The sequence below is a fragment of the Chaetodon auriga genome, chromosome 9, assembly GCF_051107435.1.
Source record: "Chaetodon auriga isolate fChaAug3 chromosome 9, fChaAug3.hap1, whole genome shotgun sequence".
Lineage (NCBI taxonomy): Eukaryota > Metazoa > Chordata > Actinopteri > Chaetodontiformes > Chaetodontidae > Chaetodon > Chaetodon auriga.
The window spans coordinates 17,779,575-17,802,308 of NC_135082.1; the positions used below are offsets into that span (position 1 = coordinate 17,779,575).

General features: G+C 40.7%; 2 protein-coding genes across 6 annotated transcripts in view; both read left to right on the top strand.

Moving 5' to 3' along the window:
* mbnl3 (muscleblind-like splicing regulator 3) overlaps positions 1-15,271 on the top strand; it is a 30,817-nt gene extending 15,546 nt beyond the window's left edge. For 3 of the 5 annotated variants that reach the window (XM_076739699.1, XM_076739698.1, XM_076739700.1), the window contains 5 exons: positions 19-183; positions 931-1,134; positions 1,228-1,467; positions 2,490-2,643; positions 8,580-15,271. In XM_076739699.1, the coding sequence (XP_076595814.1) occupies positions 19-183; positions 931-1,134; positions 1,228-1,467; positions 2,490-2,643; positions 8,580-8,722 (906 nt within the window). In that variant the 3' untranslated portion in view covers positions 8,723-15,271. Of the gene's footprint in view, positions 1-18; positions 184-930; positions 1,135-1,227; positions 1,468-2,489; positions 2,644-7,565; positions 7,661-8,579 lie in introns of all 5 variants that reach the window. The other 2 variants (XM_076739703.1, XM_076739701.1) reach the window with 2 other exon arrangements.
* An 839-nt stretch (positions 15,272-16,110) lies between these two features.
* On the top strand, positions 16,111-20,110 carry rap2c (RAP2C, member of RAS oncogene family). Its single transcript, XM_076739037.1, has 3 exons — positions 16,111-17,127; positions 17,921-18,206; positions 18,769-20,110. The coding sequence occupies exons 1-2, from the start codon at positions 16,855-16,857 to the stop codon at positions 18,197-18,199; spliced, it is 552 nt and encodes a 183-aa protein (XP_076595152.1). The 5' UTR covers positions 16,111-16,854; the 3' UTR covers positions 18,200-18,206; positions 18,769-20,110.
* The last annotated feature ends 2,624 nt before the right edge of the window (positions 20,111-22,734 follow it).

The window sequence follows — 22,734 nt, forward strand, 5'->3', positions numbered from 1 at the left end:
CTCCTCTCTCCTCCACAGGGGCGCTGCACGCGCGAGAACTGCAAATACCTGCACCCACCTCCGCACCTGAAAACCCAGCTGGAGATCAACGGGAGGAACAACCTGATCCAGCAGAAGGCCGCAGCAGCCATGTTGGCTCAACAGATGCAGTTCATGCTGCCTGGAGCACAGTTGCAGCCCATAGTGAGCAGTCTACACTAAAACTAGGATTTTTCAATAATGCATTTGAAGAAGTGTCATTTATTTGTCAAAATACTAACACTGCACTGTGAGGGATGATCTGGTCAGGGCAGAGTTATTTTTTTAATAATAGAATAATATTTGTACTCCCTGCTGGTGTTGGCATGAATCTCGGTTACATTTTTTCCAACTTCTGTCCTCCGTATAAACTAGGGAATAAAAAATTTAGCATTCTTCTGTCTATTATTTAGAGATGAAAGCAGAGGTTGCTCGCTTTGCTTGCTGTCCATTTACAGTGAGAATTATATAAAGAAAGATCTGCCAAATATAACCTGTAAGGTGATTTTAAATTAATAATAAAATATTTAAAAATACACTTAGTTAAGGCCATGTGGCACATCAGTTTTGAATTATTTTAGTTTTTGTCTTGTCTTTGCTTAAAACTCTTATTCACATAAAAAGTCCATAATTATTATTATAATTCTGAGCTCTTTTAATTAGCAGTAGTGAAGGTAGCTTTGGAGGGCCTCTCTAAGTCTTTGGAAACGTGTAATTTGCTGAATATGAAAAGTGGTGATCTTTCATATATTATTCATGCATTTTTCTTAATGTTTAAAGTAATAGTATAGCTGGAGGTAAAAACACCCACATTCCTGGTTATGTTACCATCAGTCCTCTCTTAAAGCAAAAGGAAGCTTTAGTATAACTTATTTTGTCTCTCTCATCGCTGCCGCTCTCCTTTTTCATCAGACAACATTCCCAGTGACGCCCTCCCTGGCAACGAGTCCCAGTATGGCATTCAGTCCATATCTGAGCCACATGGGCCCAGGCATGGGCTTGATGCCTGAGCTGCTGCCCAGTACTCCCCTGCTGGTCCCTGGGAGTCCCACCGGCCTGGCAGCCATGGCCAACGGCACCTCCGCACAAAAACATGTGCGCACAGACAAGCTGGAGGTATGCGGCCTGCGTGCAGTTGTTGTGTTGCTATGTTTGGCCCGTGTATGATGAAAGGTAAATGTTGATCGGTGCCCCCAATGACCCTGCCAGGTTTGTAGAGAATTCCAACGCGGTAACTGCACGAGGGGTGAGAGTGACTGCCGCTACGCTCACCCCCTGGAGGCTGGCATGGTGGACTGCAGCGAGAATTCGGTCATTGTCTGCATGGACTATATTAAAGGTCGCTGCAGCCGAGACAAATGCAAGTACTTCCATCCCCCGGCTCACCTGCAGGCCAGGATCAAGGCTGCACAGCACCAAGCCAGTCAAACCACAGCGTCCGCAGCCTTGGTGAGTCCTTCTCAACACTGTGACTGAGAACATCAGCTGCTTGTGTGTGATACAATGGACAGGAAAAAACACAGGTGTAAACCAATCCTCTCTTTCTTAAAAAGTTACAAATCAAAATTCACCATATCTGCTTAACACAGCAGTGAAACAGGAGAGCATTTTCTTGTTCTCTACTTGGATATTGTTTACTGATGCAATGAAGCATCTGGGTATCACAGTATCCCTCAGGCAGCTTGAAATTTGATAATGTAGTCTGGGGATTATGTTTTTCATGAATGTCTGCTGCTGTGCATGTGTCTGAGCCTGTGCTCTCGGTGAAGCAAGCTACAAGGGCTAAAGTTAGCATTGTGAGCAACTGTAACATAATCAGGTCAATCTGCAGAGCTGATGCAGAAAAACAAGAAAGCCAGTATTGGAAATAGTTACTAAATAGTAAAATGAAAGGGATTACGAACAAATATATCCAAGGTTTATACATTCTGGCACTAGTTTTTGTTGGTGCAGCTGCTAAAGCTCTATGCTCATGAATGACTGTATTGTTGCTGCTCGTGCCAGTCTGAATTGTCACCAGTGGTTCACATTTTCACTGATCTGATCTTAAATTAGTCAAGATTCTCAGACAGGATAATTGAAAACTAAGTATGACATGTTAGTGACAGTTTGTCATCACATGCTAAAATGTGATATGTGTATATATTCATGTTACAGTTATATTTCCCTTATCTCTTGGTGATGTTCCTCTGAAATTTGATGTTTCAGCACAGGCCCCATTAGTGAATGAAATCATAGCAATCCCATTTTGCTCTTGGCCTGACCTCTGGGCTGTCCTACATCACTTCAGCTAATCTTACATACTGCAGTGTCCTCTTGTGGTGGTAAACAGAAACTGGATGATGATGCACTTATAGATGCTGTATATTTACTCTGAGATAACACCAGCTAAAGCTATTTTTTTGTTTCAGGGAAATTGTTGATATTCTCTAAGCACACATTTTGTGACCTCTGGGTTTCTTCCTGGCCAGGCTCTGCCTCCAGGTGCCATGCAGCCGCTACCAAAGAGGCCGATCTTAGAGAAGAGCAACGGAGCTGCTGCCACTGTCTTCAACCCCAGCATGTTCCACTACCAGCAAGCCCTGGCTAACATGCAGCTCCAGCAACCAGCCTTCATCCCCACTGGTGAGTCTCGACACGCATTAGCAACACTGAAACATAGCCCTTACAGTGTTTACCTTACCATGCATGTAGGAGGTAAACTGGAATCATTAACCCTTGGAAATTCACTGCAGATAGATGCAAGGGGTTTTTTTTTATTATTTAATGATAAGGTAATGTTGTGGGATACAGGAAGTCACAGGTGCAGTGGTAACAGTGTGCACTCTGTGTCTGTGCAAAGCTTCTCTAAAGTTTAACTGCTCACCTTTACCCCTTTTATCGCACCACGCTTCACTTCCTCCCTTGTGTTGCTTCCATTTGCTTCACTCTTGCTTGACACGTGATGAGAGTTGTTGAAGCTATAAACAAAGTCAGTGAATGCACAAAAAATAATGACATCAGAAGGCCATTATATGAGACTACCGGTGCGTGATTGGTGGCTGCATGAACTGGAGGTTTGTTTAGCCTATCAGATATTGGAAATCATAGAAGTCTTAATGTTTAAAAGCAAAGTTGCCTATGTTTTGGCTGAAAGTTGCATTTTACTGGATTTAAGTCACGCTGACACAATTAGTGAAGTAACTGATTGATTGACAGAGAATTCATTGGCAACAGTCTCTAAAACTGCGTAATCATTCAACTGATTTTTCGAGAAAAAGATATATTCTTTCGTTCTAGCCTCTCAAATGTGAGGATTTGCTGCTTTTCTCTGTTTATTGTATCTGGAATATCAGGTGTTGAGGCTTTGTCTGAAATGATATGTAGTTTAAAAGTGTCACCTTGGGCTGTCAGATTTTGTGATGAATATTTGCTCATTCCTCTGCACTGGAGACAGCTGTGGCGGGAGGCGTCATGGTTTCAGGTTGTACATATACATCCACCCCGTTCTCATTAACGTTTTATCTCAGAAAGGCCTTGAGGGAATCTCTTCAGATTTGACGCAAATGTTCACTTAGACTCAAGGATGAGCTGACTAAATGTTGGTGGTCTAAGGTCACAGTGAACTTGACCTTTGACTGGTGACTGGTTGGCGGAGGCATACCACCATAAGGCGGTAATTCTTATTTTTACCGTTTTCTGACTATTCCTAGACGAAATAATTAATGGAAATACTCAATAGTTGCTCATTAGTCAGTAAAGGAGACATGAAATAACATTTTGGTCACATATATTTGGACACTTCTAGATATCTACACTAAAAAAGATATTTTCACTTCACATCAAGATGATGGTAACTGCAAAGAAACAGTGGCTAGTGAAACGTTTGAAGTCTGTCAGACATGAATTATTGATATGCCGCGTGCCCAAATTATACAACATGGAGGTCTGCAGCCAAAACACCCACATACTGTACCTGTTCCATGCAGAGGGAAGAGTGTGCTGAATACTCGTGCACATTTAGTTTCATCCTCATTTCTTGCTGCATGGATAAACCACTTCTACAGCGTGCTGATCAAAGCTTCAGCGTCCTGTCTGCCCATCAGCTGTTTGGTTTTGCGCTCTCATCAGCAGTGTGTGTTTGTGTGTCTTTGTGTGTGTTGGCACTAATTGAGAGCCTCGATGTTGCTTGTGTTTTCTGCCCTAACCTGAACCCGTTAACCTGCTGTTGCCAGTTACAGCTTCTTTTTTACTACAACTCTTTGTCCTCTTTTTGTTTTCTTTCTGCCCCCCTCTTGCCGTCTGTCTTGTCTGTTCACATCCATTTTTTTTCCCACACATGTAGTTATTCATAATGTGACAGGCGCTGTTCTGTGCATGTTGCCCTCAGGAGCCATTGGTAGGTCAGCTGTAACTATGCGATATATATGTGTTGGTGGACCAGTCGCTTTATTGAATGATTAATTGATTAATTGGATGACAACATGACCATACTGGTAGCACGTTTTAGCCAATCAACTAAAAATCATTTATGCACTACAGTACTGCCAATGGCTCTCCAAAACTGTAACTTATTAAGATGTAAATTGTAGTCTTTTGTGGGAAAGGAGACAGAAAACTCAAACCAATGATGTTGCACATTACACTGGCCATGCCTTAAACCCTTAGACCACCAGGGCACCCCAAAAGAATAGATAATGTTTTGAAAACTCTCTCTTAAGGAAGTTTTGACTCAAATTTTGAACCTGAAGCTCGGAAAATGAAATCCACAACATGAATGATGTGATCATTTCTTGCCTGAGAAAAGGAGCTTTAAAAGCAGTCTTTGCTCATAACTGTATTCTGTGACGATAATGTTACTGAAGGTGACTATATGTGGATGCAGTACCTCTCCCTAACGAGCTCCACGGCTCCCTAAGTTGATGTTTATACCATCCTGTGCTGAAAAGAAACCAGCGGTTGGTCAGCAGTGTAGTGTAAAGTATATGAAATGTGCAGGTAATAAGCTCAAACTGCTATGGTCCTTCAAAGCTGTCAGTATAGAGGTACATTCATACCATTGGGAGGACATACCACAAATGACTGTGTCAGCTACTGAAGCCCATAGCTTTCAGCCCATTTCCTTTTTCCTTGCATCATGTCTGTGTGCCATCATGTGTCTCTCTGCAGTCACGTTAATGTCCTATTTGCTTAACGAGCCATGCTTTGTCATTTCAACTCTGTGCAGGCATGCCTGGGTGTGCATGTGTGTGCATACGTACTGTGTGTGTGCTTGAAGGTGTAGGCAGCTCAGGTGGGTCAAGGAAGCCGGACAAGGGCCAGCAGTCGACGCTCTCGCTGTAATAAATCCTCCACCTGTACCAGCCCCTTTAAACCTCGCACAAACTATGCTCAACAGGTCTTAACTCACTGTGTAGATGTAGTGTTTCCCAGTTCTCACTGTAGCTGTGTGATGAAAATACAAACATAAAAATACAAATATGACACTAAAGAATCATAAAACAACGGCCAGCGCAGGTTCTTTTTGAACTATTTAGTCATTTTAGATGTTTTTAAAGTCTATTCAGTACATTTAATATGGTATGTCTACAGGTGTTAACATTGATCTACCCCTACAGACACACACACACACACACACACACACACACACACACACACACGCACGCAGCAGAAAGATACAGTGTCAGTTATGGTGATGCTGATCTTAATTGCAGAATCTTGTAGATAGTAATGATAAAAGGTGCCTGAAGACTGTTGTGTTGTTGTCTGTATGTGTGCAGGTGTGTATGTGTATGTGTGTGTGTGTGTGTGTGTGTGTGTGTGTGTGTGTGTGTGTGTGTGTGTGTGTGTGACCACCTCTCTTCATTCATTTCCTGACTTGTCTTTGTGTTCTCCATCCACTCCACGTTTACCACTGCTGCATGCTGATATTCTGATCATATTATACCACATTTGGAAATAATTTCAGTCAGTAAACTTTTTGTCCTTAAAAGCAGAAACTCAGGAGGCAGAAAAAGGAAAAATGAATGTTTCCGTGTGTCTGTTGCTGGTGTAAGTTTGGGGTGTGTTATGTTGCTGCTGGTGGGAAAAGAGAATATTTGCGCCTGCTGTGATCGCAGTTCAGCTTTCTTATCTTTGTCTCATTTGGTCCAGCTGTGAATTCTACTGCTTAAAGGTCCAGTGTGTCGGATTTACACGGATATCTTGGAAGAAAAGGAATCTCATAATTCTGTTTACATTAGTGTACAATGTCCTAGAAACTGGACTTGAAATTGCACTTCTGTGAAGTTGGGGGATTCACAAGAGATAGAATCAAATAAAAATCAGCAAAATTAAAGCAGCAAAGGTCGAGATATCCTGACTTTTTGTCCCAAGATCCAAAAACACTAGACCCTAAAAAAAAAAAAAAAAAGAAAGAAGCATAATTCTTCAGACTCTCTCTACCTGGTAAAGGCATACATCTTGTAAAGTCGAGGTTGTCAGTTTACAACACAATCTTTGCACACCGACACCGGTGTTTTCACTCACTCTGGTGGATTAGATCAATCTGATTTTCCTAAATTATTTGTTTTAATGAGAATGGTAATCGTGTATGATCTCCCACCACAACAGGTACAACAAAAACAGCAGACGTGTGAGTGACATGTCCATTTAGCATCGTCGTATAGACTCCTTTCAAAGAGGCCTGATCAACCAACATAAATGAAAACACTTGTGTGGGCGGATCAAAGGTGTACAGGGGCTTTAAAAACATCTCAAAGCCAAGATGACCCCTACTGACACCATCAGGAAATTTTCTCAAACATTTTCAAAGACATCTCCATACAGCTGCCGTCAGGCTTAGTCGTCCTCCCAGTGACGAGTCAGCTGACCGGAGTTAGACATAAGCTCTGGTAACTGCTTTTATCTTCCTGTTTTGCATAGTAGTTAAAGATAGAAAGCAGATCACAAGACTGTAAAATGAAACAGATATTTTATATTCCAGTGAATGTGTGTGTGTGTGTGTGTGTGTTACAGCACATTTATGAATTTAATGCAGAAAGTAAGTGAGATATTGAAATCTATCTTGCAAAGCCAGTCAGTCACTAAATCATAAAATGATCATAAGTTAAACTGAACCTGCAGGTGTCAAACTGTATTATCATTAAAATCGACCGTCAGCTTCCAGCTGTGATAGTATTGAAAAGGGTTTTTCTCTGATGGATCATTCGCTCCCTCCATACACACATACGCTCCGTCCATTTGAATACAATTATCAGATACTCCAGTCTGATTTGATTGTATGATTGTGTATTGCCTTGTTTGTTTAACGACCATTTGTTGGTGAAACAATGCATTTTCTTTTATTTTGCAACCGGTTGGCTAATTAAATATGTAATTTTCTTTATCTCTATTTTGTTTGCATGTGTCTTGATACTTGTTCAAATTCATCCTGGCAATATCACTTGACTTGTGCCATGACTTTTGATCCGACACATTTTGCCATGGTAACCATATCATTCCTGTTCCCCCTCCTCCCCGCCCACATCCTCGTCCTCTGTCTTTCGTCTGACTCGCCTGAATAAAAGTTCCCATGATGCACGGTGCCACCACCTCCACTGTTTCGTCGGCTTCGACCCCAGTCACCAATGTTCCTTTCGCTGAATCTGCCGCCTCGAATCAGGTTTGCTCTTTCATTTCAGTTCTCTTTTATTTTAGCTCAGGAGGTTCTGAGTCTAAGTTCATAGTCCTCTTTCATCAGGTTAAAGAAACACCTGCCTGTAGTGTCACTTATATTATGTTCACATTTCATCTGTCCTCACTTCTCAGTCTGTGTGCACATGAAAACAGAATCTATCCTGAGAGGACTCTCAGAATAGGTAGCCGTTTTCATCTAAATGTCGTAGTTTGGTGTAGAACCACTGTCTGTCTCAGTCTCCTGTATAGTCTATGGACATGTCCAGTATGTGGTCTGGCTTCAGTAACAACCCTGAAATCATTTAAATGAATCTCCTCCTCTTGTAAGTGAACTCCCTTTGGCATACAGTCGAGATTTACGTGCTGTCATGCTGACAGACACTTAAAATAGCAACAGGGTTTAGTAATAGTTGCCTGTGTGGGAATATAGGTAAAATGCCTTTGCTATAAATACACACACTCACACACGCACACACGCACACACACACACACACACACACACACACACACACACACACACATGCATTGTGATATGTCGATATTATTGGTATTTACTTTAAGGAGCTATAATTTACCAATCCTGTTTTACTGTTGTTATGGTCTGAATGGGCTTTTTTTTTGGACTAAATGGAATAAAGAATGAAATTTCAAAGGAAAATCTTAATTCACATAATTTGGCAGATTTTTTTTTAAACTCATCTGCACAGTCATAGTCACAGTTATTCAGTTTGCTGTGGTTGAAAAACGAATATTGTCACGTTTTGGCTCATTTGTTAAACTTTCTAAACAGTTTGCACACTGACCTTATCTTACTCATTCATCTACTGCAGCTTACTATTTTGAAGATCTTTGGGTGATTGGGAATTTACTGCCCCTCCTCTTCCCCCTCCCTCTCTCTCTTCCAGTAGACCCCTCTGAGCTTCTGACCCCTGATCCAGTGGAGCTCCAGTGTGTTCCCATGGAAACCCATTTCTGTCCTGTCCCCAAACTGCTGGTGGCCGCTCCGGTGGCGCTAAACTCAGTAAGCCTTTCCCGAAACCCCAGTTAAAGTCCCTGAAGCCTGCGCACTATCAGGGCGGTCATCTTTCTGAATGCAGCAAACATGTGCCTCACCTCCAGTGCACACTGACTGAGTGGCAATGTGAAACTTATTCTAAGATATTATGAAAGTAAGAAAGCTGCGATGGTTGACGCAATACAAGCCTGAACGTTTTACTGTTGCTTTAAAGCAGCCATCCTGATGCATACTGACTTGATCAGGCTGAGCAATAGAGCTCCCTCGTTCTTACAGCCATACATCCCCACACCTTAAAAGTGCAGCAGACATGTGCACACACACCCACACCCACACACACACACACACACACACACACATACATATTTAAGACTACATGCCCTTTATGGGTTGGCGCCATCACACGAGGCAACCCGACACATTTGACTGTTCCAAAGTCAGAAACTCTGAAAAGCTAATTCTGGAAATTCAGACCATTGGAGTGGCAAAAGGACTTGCTGCTGGTCTACAACCATTACGTGTTGTCAAAATGAAAGTGTGAAAGTCATATCATCTCATGTTTACGTTTCAAGATGGCTACAGATGTAACATTTGTGTTGTACTTCATCTCCATTCAGTTCGCTCTCATGGTCTCATTTGACCTGATGAAACGTCAGTGAGTCGTCGTTAAGTTGTTCGTGCCTTTGATTTATCTGCTCGGCTGCAGAGGAGACTTCGTTTCCCAAAAGAATTCAAAACACTTAACAGCAAACATCGAAAGATCTTCTTATTTGCAATTAAAGGCAATATCTGTCATTACAAAAATACTGTGTATTAGCCTATAGCTCATATTGTAAAATGTAGTAATTACAGTGATCACCACTTTAAATTTGCATTGTTTCATAAATGTTTAGTATGATTTGAATCACTTTTAATTCCCCGGTTTCATTGTCAGTATTTGATACTGAATTTTCATGCAATGCAACAACCATAAAAATCTACAAATTGACAGAGTGAAGTGAAATTAGCATACAATCACTTCTATATTAAAGGGGCTGAGTTGAGAGATTTTAATTTCATGATTTAAGAGGAGAACTGCCTTAAAGCCTTTCTCTGTGTGAAGGTCCATCTCTGGAAACCCACCAGTACTGAACCAGACAGCTGAAATGATTACCACTGTTGAATTTGAGTGATGAGGCGTCTTTAGCTGTGGTGTCTGATCAGTGATTGTTTCTTGGCTGTGAAGTGTAATTGTCTAATGGCTGAAAAGGAAGGTTTGTTTGTCCTGTTTCCTCTGTGATTTGATGTCCAAACATGGTGTCAAAGAATGACAATCTGTAGGTGTCGACTCCTTATTACAAAGCTGACACAAACCCTGATTTTCTGTGTTTCTAACTCACCTGAAATCACAGTAAAGACAAAATGACATTTCTGAGGCTCACATCCAAGATTACAGACTTTTAAAATTGGCACCTCTCAAACTTTTACACCTCGTGTCAGAGTTATTGCACAAGATGGAAGCTGGATCCGTTTCCTGATGTTGTGCCTAATGTCAGTGTGTGCCAAGTGGTGGTGTATGCAAGGAGCTGCCCCCATTTAATGCAATACCTGAATAATTCCTCCAAATAAATGTCTCCCCCTCAAATGCAGAGAGGAATTTTGACCAGGCAGTTTCTTTGTGGAATTGTCTTCTTTGATGCGGCTTTTGGATTGAATAAGTGGCACAAGATTTTTATGTTTCATGGCTCTTCAGGGAGAAAGTTTAGAACTTGAAAATGTCCTGTCTGACTTTATAATGTGTCGTCTTTTCTACTGATGTGCCCTTTTGTCAACGTCATCAGACTCTGAATATGGCAGCCACAGTTATTATAACCTGAACAGAGTTATGGAAAAGCTAGAACATGGAGTAATAAACCACCCTTTTGATGTCTGATGGTTAAAATAAGCAAATATATATATATATACACACAAGTTGGAGTTTTGATTTCCAAATGTATGTGAGGAATTGCTCTATAGGTGTGTAAAATTGAACATAATGGCTTTGGAAACTGGGCTGAAATCACTTTTATCCAAATTCAAATGTGCCTCTCTCAAGTCTCCTCAAACCACCACTGTCAGTACACTGTAAGAACAGACCAGTGCTCAAAGATCGATGTGTCGTTTGGTACATTATTATAAGAGTAAATCACATCTGTACTAGTTTCTTCTTAAGACAGCTGTGCTGTCTTTGTGTTTATGTAAAGAAATAAGTCAGCGAGTTGTGTGCGTACATAAGTGAGCTGAAAGAGAAGACGATTCACATATTTGGTTAGTTGTAAATGCTGCAGATATTAAGGCATTTCTCACTGAGCATTGTTCATTTTAAATAATGTTATTGTGTCGTGAATGTATCTAATGCAAAAACTACACATGCCCTTCTAAAAGACAGGCATGTTGAAATGTAATGATTCACTATATATAGACTATTTCTGAGGTCACATAGGTACCATGCTGATACTGTGTTAAGACATATTAAAGTATGTGTATTGTTATATAGATTTATATTTAATGTCAATGAGTGGTGTGACTACTTTTAGAAATATCTTTCACTCTCAGAAAAGGTAGAGCAGAATTGTACAAGTACATTACAGTACCATTTCTTGCGAGTCAGTTTCTGTATCCTTACCTTCAAAAGTACCCAAAGTGCCCAAAATGCACCTAGAAACAATGGCATAATCATTGGACAAAATAGAGAAAATCAGCATTATCCTTTTTTTTTTTTTTTTTTTTTTTTCTCACATGCTGTGGATTGGCCAGTTCTCCCTTGTACTGCAGTCCTTGTTTCTGTTAACTCCCACTCTTGGTCTGGGAGGCTGACACACCATTTGGTGGGAGGTGATAGTGCTGCGACAAGGATGTAATCCCTCACCGGCCTCCCACCCAGTAACACTGTCAACTGTGTTCAGTTTGGGCCCAAGCACCACCTCCAGGGATTGACCCTGGGTTTGGGTGGGTGAATGTTACCACCTGGGTGTCCTGTGCTACCTTAACTGTAGCAACTGTACCTTAAGTTCACGTTGAATTGGTAGAAATGTGTCCCTTAAAGGAACAGTACGCACATTTGCTTTTTTCCCAAGAAGATAAACACTGCTGTCATGTTTGTGTGTTAAATATGAAGCTCGAGCCAGCAGCCAATCAGCTGAGCATAAAGACTGGAAACGAGGAAATGGCTGGCCTCAAATGATCACATTACATGGCTGTGTCTCATCTTCTACGGAGCCCTTCGATTTGTTTGTTTGTTGTTGTTGTTGTTGTTTTTTTAATTGTGACCAAGATACACACCATGCGGATGGTCAGTCAGATGGCTGTCAGTTCTCTCTGGTGGACAAACTATGGAATTGCAATTCTGCAATTTCTTGTTACTTATCAGCCAACATGTACACAGATGCAGTATATCTACAGTAAGCTCATATCAGCCAATTTATCCACCTCGCTCTGCTTTAGAAACCAAAAATATCTTTTTTCCCCCTTTTCCACTCTTTATTTTATGTTAAGATAAACTAACAGTCTCCTGGTTCGAGCTTCATATTTACCACACTGACATGACAGTGATGCCAGTCGTCTAATCTGACCTCAAAAAGGAAGTGAACTAGCATATTTCCCAAAATGCTGAAGTATTTTTTTTTAAAGTATAATTTCCTTTTTATCTACACAGTGGATTAAACAGTATGTAGCCCACTTTATGCCTGTTATCTGTAAAGAAATGTACTTTTTGGTACAGAAACATACTTCTCCTTTACCTCTGTTTTTGAGTGTGTTGAGCAGCTACATTTTCTCTTTGAAGAATCGGAGTAGAAATCGTCCTCTCCTGCACCATGTAATTGATGATTAGAATGTCCAGACAAATCAGTTTGTCGAAATCTTACAGCTTTGAAAGACTAGCTTTGTCCAGCCAAGAAAACCCCTCTCTCAAGCCTTCGTCTCCTCTCCCCTTTACATCATTATGCCTTCACTAATTGCCGTCCAGCTGGAAAAAAAAAAAACAGAATACTTGATTAATAAATTGTGCCTCTTGGGGGCATTTGAATTTTTAAGTACATGTGGACGCATGTATTGATGCACAAGAGCGTGTTAGTTAGGGGGATTGCAGTGTGGCGTGAGAAAAATAAGTCTTTACCTCTTTCCCTCTCTCATTCTCTTGTACTTGATTTCCTTTAGGCCTCATTGTATTTTACCCATACGGTCATGAATCATTACTCTGGAATATGCAAAATGCTCTGATCATTGTGTCCAGTGACCAGATCCTTTAGCATGTGGACAGTTAATTCGGTCCTGAGCATACTTGTGTTGCCCGGGGCACAAACAAAGGGCCTTATTTCTCGATCACTGTATAAAGATGTGATAGCTGTGTATGAAAGTGACGTATTAATGGTAAGTTAAGCTTTTTTTATCTGACATTTAAGAAAAAGAAAAAAAAACACAGCATGGAAATACAAAAACTCATTTATACATAGTTAATAGTTTGTGTAGACCAACGAGAAAAAAAGATATAATATGAAAATCATTTGTATACAATGATGGAGTCATTGTTAATGGTAATAGTTGCTGTTGCTGTGGCAACAAAATGACAACATGGCTACCTTTCTATTATCCTAATTGTGAATTTTTTCACATTCATTGAAATAACATACAACACTAACTTATTCAAAAAGGGAATGTCTAATTAGTTTGTCTTGTTATTGCGACGTGATTAAATATTTTGTATGGAAAACTTAAATCCTTGTTATATCCAAAGGTCCTTAGGGGAGATCAGGTGTTTATTTTGTTTTGTTTATTTGACCTTAATTGTTTTTTGTTTGTTTGTTTGTTTTTTAGTTTTTTCTTCTTGTACATGGTGTTTTTGAGAAATAAGAATGGACTTTGGCTTTTAAAGCTAACACCTATCTGTCAGGGAGGTGAAGAGGCTTTTGGACTAATTGAAAGATCTTCATCTTTTTCTGTAAAATCAAACTAGTCAGCAATCCTCACTGTTCACCTCCTGCAGACTGGACGGCTCTCGCTCAGTTTCTTCTGTATGGAGGCTTTCATTAGTGAGTTCTGTTTCAGTTTCGGCCAAGAAGGTGGTCCAGAAGCCTCTTCCTGCCCAGCTGTGCTGGGTGATGTCGATCCTTGCTGAGGTGTATACGAATGTGTGATGTTCACCTTGTTTGCACTTATGTACATAACTATGTCAAAATACTCAAAATTTATTTTGAATAAATATAGATAAAAGAGTTGATTAAAAAATCAAATCAATGTATTGTTAATGATGTATGTCTATCATTTTATTACAGTATAAAAAGATTGCTTTGAGGGATCTGTCCTTTTGTTTGTTTGCTAGAGCCCTGTTATTTGCCAAGCATGACATTGCCTAGCTGTAAACCATGAATGGTTTGCTTAAAAAAAAAGAAGAAGCTTTTTTCTGTTCATTTAGTGGGAAGTTTTTGGTTCAACAATATCTCAAACAAGAGAGGTGGATTAGAAGAAATAGACTGTCTGGAACATACATGTAATAAACCAGTACTAACCTTGTCCTTAAACGCTTATCATGAATACACACATGCAGGTGCAGTCCTCTGTCCTGTAATGCACCAAAATAAAGCAAAGAGTGGCTCCACCTGCAGGCTGAAAAGCAGCCAGGAAAAAAAAAAAAAAAAGAGGAGCAGATAGAGAAATCAGACTATAGAGGGACATGGACGTGAGATGTGTTCACAGGGTTTTAAATCCACTTTCATTTTGTCATTTTGTGAAATGGGTTATTCTTTGCCTCCTTGGTGTCATTATCCAAAACAACAATAAATCTGAATTCTCCTCAGGATTTTAATCAAATTTGAAAACAACCTGGTTTTCCAACATTATTCTCGCATCAGCAGCAACATCCTTGCGCAGCTCGTTTCCTTCAGATTTGGACATGCGATGCTCTTCAATTGCTATTAAAGCCAGCGATTTTGTTGCCATGGCACTTGTCCTAGTGGTGGACTGACTGAGTCATTCTGGTGAATCGGTTCACAGCCCTCTGACTCCACATGGGGGGAAAGTCCATGTGGAGTGGACTTAACATACTGCGGGTTTCCAGTCACCAACAAGTGAATATGATTGTGCTTTTGTTCTGAAATGGATTTTTTTGTTACCATTATTTTAACACGATTCAGTTGTAATTGTGCCTTTATCACGCATGGTGTAGATTTCCTTTCAGGCTTTACATTTAAATTGACTTCAAACAGCACATGTATTGAGTATGTGTAAAATTTATCCCTTTATTTAAAATCCTTTGTTGGTGAGTCGTTATCAAATTGGGTACAATGAATGACTGAATGGTAACCTGTGGAAAATGATGAGGGCCAAAGACTGTTCAGGACTAAGCCATATGAAAAACTCTCTCTGACACTCTAGGACAGACTTGAAAGTGACTGCTGTTTCTTAGTCAACTATCGTTTCACTCTGTTTTCTGCTTGTGGTGCTTGTATGTGCTGCTGTGCTACATGCCAATTTATTTTGCAGTGTATAGCTATTAAGAGTAAGTTACTGTGCCTATGATGAGTTCTGCAATTTCTGTTTGACCTTTAATAAAACTCATAATTGTGATCCTGTTGTGGTTTGTTTTGTTCGTCTACCATTTATCTGCTGAAATGTGTATGACTGGACGATATTCATATGAACGAAAGGTACATTTCCAGTTGAAGTCATTGATGTCACATGAACATAGCCTTATAATATATTACAATATTGCATAAGAAACTGCAGTTCCACTCAGTTAATATGTACATAAGAATTTTAGTTTTAAACATTCAAAAAGTAACTGCAAATATCAGCTGAATGTGAACAAATAACATTTTTAACATGATGTCAAAAGTGTGTATGTATTGTGTTGCAAGGTATCTACTGAAATGAGCATGCCAATGAATGAACAAACTCACAAAATGACGAGGAAATATTATTACATACATTCTCTTTCTTAAACAGATGAATACAACTGTATACCTTCTGAATTCAAGCTCCTCTCTTTACTGAACTGAGAGGAGCTTAACTGTCTTGTTACCTCATCGTAAAACACATTTAATTAAAACTCATTTATCATTCAGGAATATAGTAATATGACAAAATATTTGACAGTTATTGTGCTGCCTTTGTGTGTTAGCGAGAGTACATATATAGACAGAAAACATGGGGAGAGAGAGTGAGAGGATTGGTATGACATGCAAGAAGGTTTCAACCAACAATCAACCTGGGGGCATTGCAGATACACTGTACACATCTTAACCACTAGCCCAGGGGTGCTCCCCTTAAATTGGACATTTATTAATATGGGTTTACATTAAACTTGGTGATCATCAGACTCATGTTTGTAGCACCCAGAAAGGTTTTCCAGTATCTAGACCTCACTGTTGTGAAGAGGCTTTTATTCTGAAAATAATCATATCGGAAGTCTTGTTGTCGTTACCGGAAACCAAGCTGTTAGCTTCAGGAAATCAGTTGGTGGAAAAAGCTTTTCTTTTGGCAATCAAACCTAACCTGCCCAGCACAGAGTCAAACATTCACTGGAGCAGCAGCAAACTGTAGCCGATGGACCCTCGGACTATAGTATTTAATCTGCGTTTTATCCATCGATAGGACACCAGGGGGCCGAAGCGCCGGGCCGGGCCCGGAACCAGAACCAGGCCCGGTCAGACGGAAATAACCAGCGTTGCGTTTTGCGACACCGGCGGGCTGGTGTGTGTATGTCTGTGTGTAGGAACTGGCATGCTGTCTGTAGGGGAAGTGTAGTGGGTATCATCCTGACTTGCTGTCTGCAACTAGACAGCAAGTTTGCCGATGAGTCTTCGGCACTTCTGGTTTATCAGATCGGATGTAAAAGCGTTGAGGGTCGAGCATGGAACAGCGTGAATTTAGCCAGAAGCGAGCTAGCTTAAACGCTAGCTAACACCGGAGTTAACGTTAACGGACATCAACTTTTACTCGCTAACTGACGTTAGCGAGGCAGCCCGTGAAAACAACGAATATGAGCGTAACTGTCTGGTTTGTGTGAATGTAGAGAAGTTATTTTATATCGCCTTACATATGTCAGTCTGCTTGTTAGCTATTTAAAAGGCCTGATAAATGTTTATGGAGCGAGTATAGCAGTGTAGCTAAGTCGTTAGCTGCTACGTTAGCTTGCCTCGACCGCCCCAATGAAAGAATACAAAGTGGTCGTGCTGGGCAGCGGCGGCGTCGGCAAGTCCGCGCTGACCGTCCAGTTTGTCACCGGCACCTTCATCGAGAAATACGACCCAACCATCGAGGACTTTTACCGAAAAGAGATCGAGGTGGACTCGTCGCCGTCCGTGTTGGAGATCCTCGACACGGCGGGGACAGAGCAGTTCGCCTCCATGAGAGATCTGTACATAAAGAACGGACAGGGCTTCATCCTGGTCTACAGCCTGGTCAACCAGCAGTCATTCCAGGTATCTGATATGCAAGACACCTTCAGCCACACACAGGTGGAAACTGTCCATAGCTAGGCAGTTCATCAGGGCATTAAGGGGCTGTCTGGGATCATGATTCATACTACCTATGTAGTGAGAGCTGCTAATTGCAGAGCCGTACACCATCTACTATGTTTCAAAGACGGAAATTTATCTGATCCAAGATGTAAAAATTTCATCTTGTGAGATTAATTTATAGGCAGTGGTGCTGCAGCAAACTCTCAACATGCTCTCATGATGAACTGGCACCATTTTAGGCTGGTTTGTGGTACCTGTTGTTTTGCAAAACAATAATTGAGGCTATGTCGGAATTAGTTCTGAAATGAAGAGAAAAACTCAGAATAATGAAATGCCACATAACTAGAAAATTGATGTATAATCTATGCATTTAATAAAGACATCAGTATTAATATGTGAAATTATGCAAGAGAATTTCTTGTATACTGTTTTTGCATGTAGTATACAAAAATAGGTGGACTGAAATGTTTTCAACTAACAGGAAATGATGCAATACCAAAACCAAACTGCGGCTTTGGAAAATCATTGTCAATTAAGCTTCACAAAAAGAAAGAGAAATGTTTAAATCTGTTATTTTTTTGACTAAGATCTTCTGTTATTTGTTTTAGTTAGTTGATAGTTAGTCATTTAGATTTAGTTGATAGTATAGCATTGGAAAACAACCAACATTTGCATATTGATCATGTGTCCCATTACTGCATACAGCCTGTGGTTTTCATGAGAAACCACACATATCCTCTCCTTTGTCTTCCAGGACATCAGACCAATGCGAGACCAAATAGTGCGAGTGAAGCGCTTCGAGAAGGTGCCATTGATCCTGGTCGGGAACAAAGTCGACTTGGAATCTGAGCGTGAGGTCGCCGGGTCAGATGGACGAGCTCTGGCTCAAGAGTGGGGCTGCCCCTTTATTGAAACTTCTGCCAAGAGCAAGACTATGGTGGACGAGCTGTTTGCAGAAATCGTCAGACAGATGAATTATTCCACACTGCCCGAGAAGCAGGAACAGTGCTGCACAGCCTGTGTGGTACAGTGAGGAAGAGGTACAAGCTCTGCCATTCCTACCTTCCTTTGCATGGTTGCGTTCATACTCGTGCTGTGCCAAAGAGCTCACAAGCACAGCACAGTTGGCCGCTCACTAATTTTACAAAATGTGATAAAATGTCCCTGCAGTGCCTGTGTAAAAATGGTTCACAAGCTGAGGAGAAATGTGACACATGGATGACTGTGTGGCGTTTCAGTGCAGTGTAAGGGAGAGGAGCGGTTTGGTTGGAAGTGAGAAAGACGAGTGGGTGGTGCTGCTCCACGCAAACCGTTGGTTTAGCTTGTTATCATAAGATCACAGAAAGTATGTGGCATGAAGAATACAACTGTACGAGCAGCTCAGGGCAGGGAGGGAAAAGACCCTGAAGAGTAGAGACTAATGAAGCAGACAGTCCTGTGTGCCGAGCCGTGCAAAGAGGAAAATGTGACATCCTGAAAAAACAGGAAGTTCACTTTAGATTCAGTGACAGATGTTGCCTGCGTTAAGCACTGCACACAGAGAATGCCAGTTTTAGCCATTCAAACTTGTTTTTCCTCTCTCCCTCTCTTTTTTCGTAACAGATGCATCATTTGTCTGGATCACCATGAGGATTTTGATGAACCGTGAACCTGGGGACAACCGGACTTTTGAGCCTTCTGACAGAAACTTACCGCAGCTGGTAATGTTTCTGTTCAAGGTGGTTTCTGACTGTCTTTCACAGAGCATCTGACAGGAAAGACGTCGGCCCTATTTTTGATATCATAACTGTTAAAAGACGTTTCTGCTGCAACCTTAACGGCCTTTGCAATGACCCAGGATGGAGTCAGACAGACAGACTTTTAATGAGCAAAAACGGCCATCTGTGAATTTCGGTCTTTTTTTCCCCCCTTTTAGTCGGAAGTATCCCTGAAATAATAAGCAGGAGTGTTTGTGAGGTTGCAGCTTCTTTTTAAAGCTGCTTTAATCACTATTATATACTTTATTATTACTTGTATTATGTCTCAAGTTTGGAATTTGACAAAGTATTTCATAGTATCGAAACATTTTGACTTTTAAGCATGCATACTTGGACTAGTTTGCTGCCCAGGTATACTGCTCGCTTTATTTTGAAAATCTTGTCTAAAATTGTTCTTCTAACTGACACAAACTACAGCACGAGTGTACTACAGTGTGACATTTTTAGCGTCAGGAAACATAGACAGGATGTGTTACTTTGTGGATTAAACCTGTAACATTTACATCGAGTCCACTCTGCTGCCCTGTAGTTCAAGCATTTACTTTTCTATTCTCGCAGTGGCCTGAAGCAGCTAAACATCTGAAAACATGCATGCTCAAAACTGAAAATGTTCGACTAAATCAACTTGAAGTGATAAGGAAGAGCCATTTTACTGTTTTTAGCCTGAATTCTGTCAAAGTCTCTACAAGGCATGAATCGCGCGGACGCAGGTCTTCCATTTTCAGTTTTCTCGAGGAGTCTCTGTGGGAGAATGATTTTGGAACGACCAAAGGAAGCTCACAGTGCATATTTGTGTTTGACTACATGACGTGTCTTGCTTTAAATCCAGGAGACGCTGTTTTCTTGTCATCAAATAACTCTCGCTGCAATGTGGTTTGACAAAAGTTTTGGCACAGTTAATCAGATTTAACTTTGTATTTTTCTTTTTCTTATATTAACCTATTTATTAAAAACTAATGACATGGGTAGCCAGTTTTAAACTTTTAATTTTATACTAGTTTTTTCGCTTTTCGTGACTTTTCAGGATACATGGTACATTGTTCTTTTGGGTTTTTGTTTTTTGAAGGTGAGGATTTAACAGAGCCTTAAATAATTTCTGTTGCACCCCGGTCTCATGTCTCCTCTTATTTGTTTCTTCTGAAAGTTAAACAGTTGTCATCATTTGGTAATAAACATGTTGGCCTTTCTGTGTTTGTCATTGGGCACAGTTACAGTATTATTGATGATTGATACACAACTAGTTCTCTGTGACCAGTGCTCCTTTCCTGCCTGCTGATCTCAATCTGCAATATTTCTAATTTCAGCTTCAGAGACTACTTACAATGCTAGCCTTGTTGGATTTTTCGCCTTTTACAGGCCACATGTTTTTCCCACTGGGGGGCAGTGAGCTCTGTAATTGAAACGAAACTAGTCCACTAGGATTGATGTAAATCTTTGCCTTAAAACAACTATACGCAATACATTTGTAACAACAGTGTATCAGTGAATTAATGACTGTGTGAAAGGTGTTGCTCGTCGTGATGAACCTACAGAAGATTATCGCCTGAATCTCTATCTTATCTCTGCTTTACAGATCTTTATAGTGAGTTTTAGTTTCATTGTTTAGCTGAGAAGCAGCAACTTTACTGTTTTGCTTCACTCTCATAGCGTCATGTTCACTTGTCACAGGGAGCTGTTGTCAACAAAAAAGCTCAAAAAACCCATTGAACACAACCTGCTCAGCACCAAACAGCAGACAGACGCAGGTAACAACTAGCTGGTGAACACAATGGAGCATTTAGCAGCTGCAGAGGCAGATATTTGTCTGATGAGTTGGGATGGAAGCTGTAAGAGTGTTTTACATACATTCATCAGGTGGCCAGGAACACTCCTCCAAACGAGTGTTAATGAGCGGCTGTCGGCTAACAAGCTCACAACATGACTGGAGAGGTAAGGATATGCCAGTGTTGTGTCCTCAACTTGTTTCTACTGCCCCCAAGCGGCCAAAAAATCAGGTTAAAGAATAGGGTCGCACTTTTTCAAACGGTACCCCCAGTGCCCTCAGGGCTGAGAGTTTCTTCCTTCATAATTACAATGTACGGTGAGTGATGGGGGACAAACTCCATTATGAGGCTTCAGCAGTCTGACAAACTAAGTGTGTGTCTGTCAAAGTTGAGTCTTTAAGTGTCAGCACCTCTCTGTGTCCTCAGGCAGTGTTTTCTTGCTTGGCTACAGAGTCCTTTTACACCTTTTAGTTATTTTTTTTTAATACAACAAAAAATATATTATTCTTAGCGGCCTCACTAGTACAGGCTGAAATATAAATGTCAGATTTTTGTAACTTCCATATGTTAAGCATGACCCCACATGATGACGAACGTGTTGTGTCTGGTCATATCTGATGAAGAGAAAGCAAGGAGTTAAAACTTCCTGAAGCTGCATTGTCTAAAAATACCAACTCTCACAAACAAGCTACACTTTCCACTCGTGTGTGCGTGTGTGTGTGTGTGTGTGTTTCATGCACCAGTCTGGCAGAGCGCAGTGGAGTTGGTGTGTGCTTTGCAAGTTCTTTTTTTCTTGCATTTGTCACACATGGTGCTGCTGTAGTTTTCACATCCCACGGAGCACAAAGCTGCCTCTTCATCCTCTCGCTCTGCGGTTGTCAGATGGAGCTGCTGGGTGCTCGCTGAGCCTGTGCTTTATTCACCGAGCTGGCAGCAGCTGCTGCGTGAGGAGAGGGGCGCTGATGTCTCTGAATTAGCAGGGTCACCACAGCTCCTTGAGGGAAGAGATAACAAATTTCGAGTGTCTTGTCCTCGGTCCTGCTGGGTTTATCTCTGTCCACACCGCAAGAGTGCTTTAACATCGACAAACAAAAAACTAACAGAGGCCACCAGGCTGTCGGCTGCCTGCGGTGTACAGTAGGTGTCAGTAAGCTGCAACCATAATATCATCCCACACAAAATCACGATTATGACTAGGAAAGAAAGACATTTATTTATGATGTAGCTCAGGGTGGTTTGGGCATTTCTACCTGGTGTTCATGACATATATATATGTAGTATATAAATAGTTTATTTATAGATGAATTAATTGTCCTGTCAGAGGTAATTAACAAAATGCTTCCTAACTAGTTCCATGACATGTGCTCCTCCAGAAGTAAAGGGTAAAAGAAACTTGAAATGAACCAAATTTGGTTGACAAGTCAAATTTTGTTTGGCACCCACTCAATCACATACAAAGATCCTCTTCTCTTCCCTTTTTGACATATGCTCAACTGAAATCAGTGCAAAGACAATATATTCAATGTTCAATCTTTAATATATTATATTATAATGTTGAATCTTAATTGTCCCACAAGAGGACAACAGCAGTAAGATGGTACATCACACAGCATCATAAAAAACAAACACAATAAAATAATTAGACAACTGCCGGTCTTGTAGGCAGTACAGTTTAGAAAGGTCATGTGACACAAGCAAATTGCAGAAATAATGAAAAGGAAAAGATAAAGTGCTAAGAGGCTCTGGTATGTTTGAATTAAGAGTGTTTGTGCACATGGGATAAATGATCACTCACATCAAAGAGAGTGGTCCAGATTTGCTGTGAAGGCTGCAGCTTTCCATGTGATTTTTAGACTACAACCTGTTAAAATCACCTCATGGGGGGTAAAAAGCTGTACTATTTCCTTCTGAAATGAAGTGAAGTGTCACTTTAGGGTAGTATAACATGAAATCACCGAAAAATATAATGCTTCACATTTAAATCTAGTCATTAAAATGCTGTTAAGTGAGTTAAATGTAGCCCGGACATATAAGGAGCACTCACATGT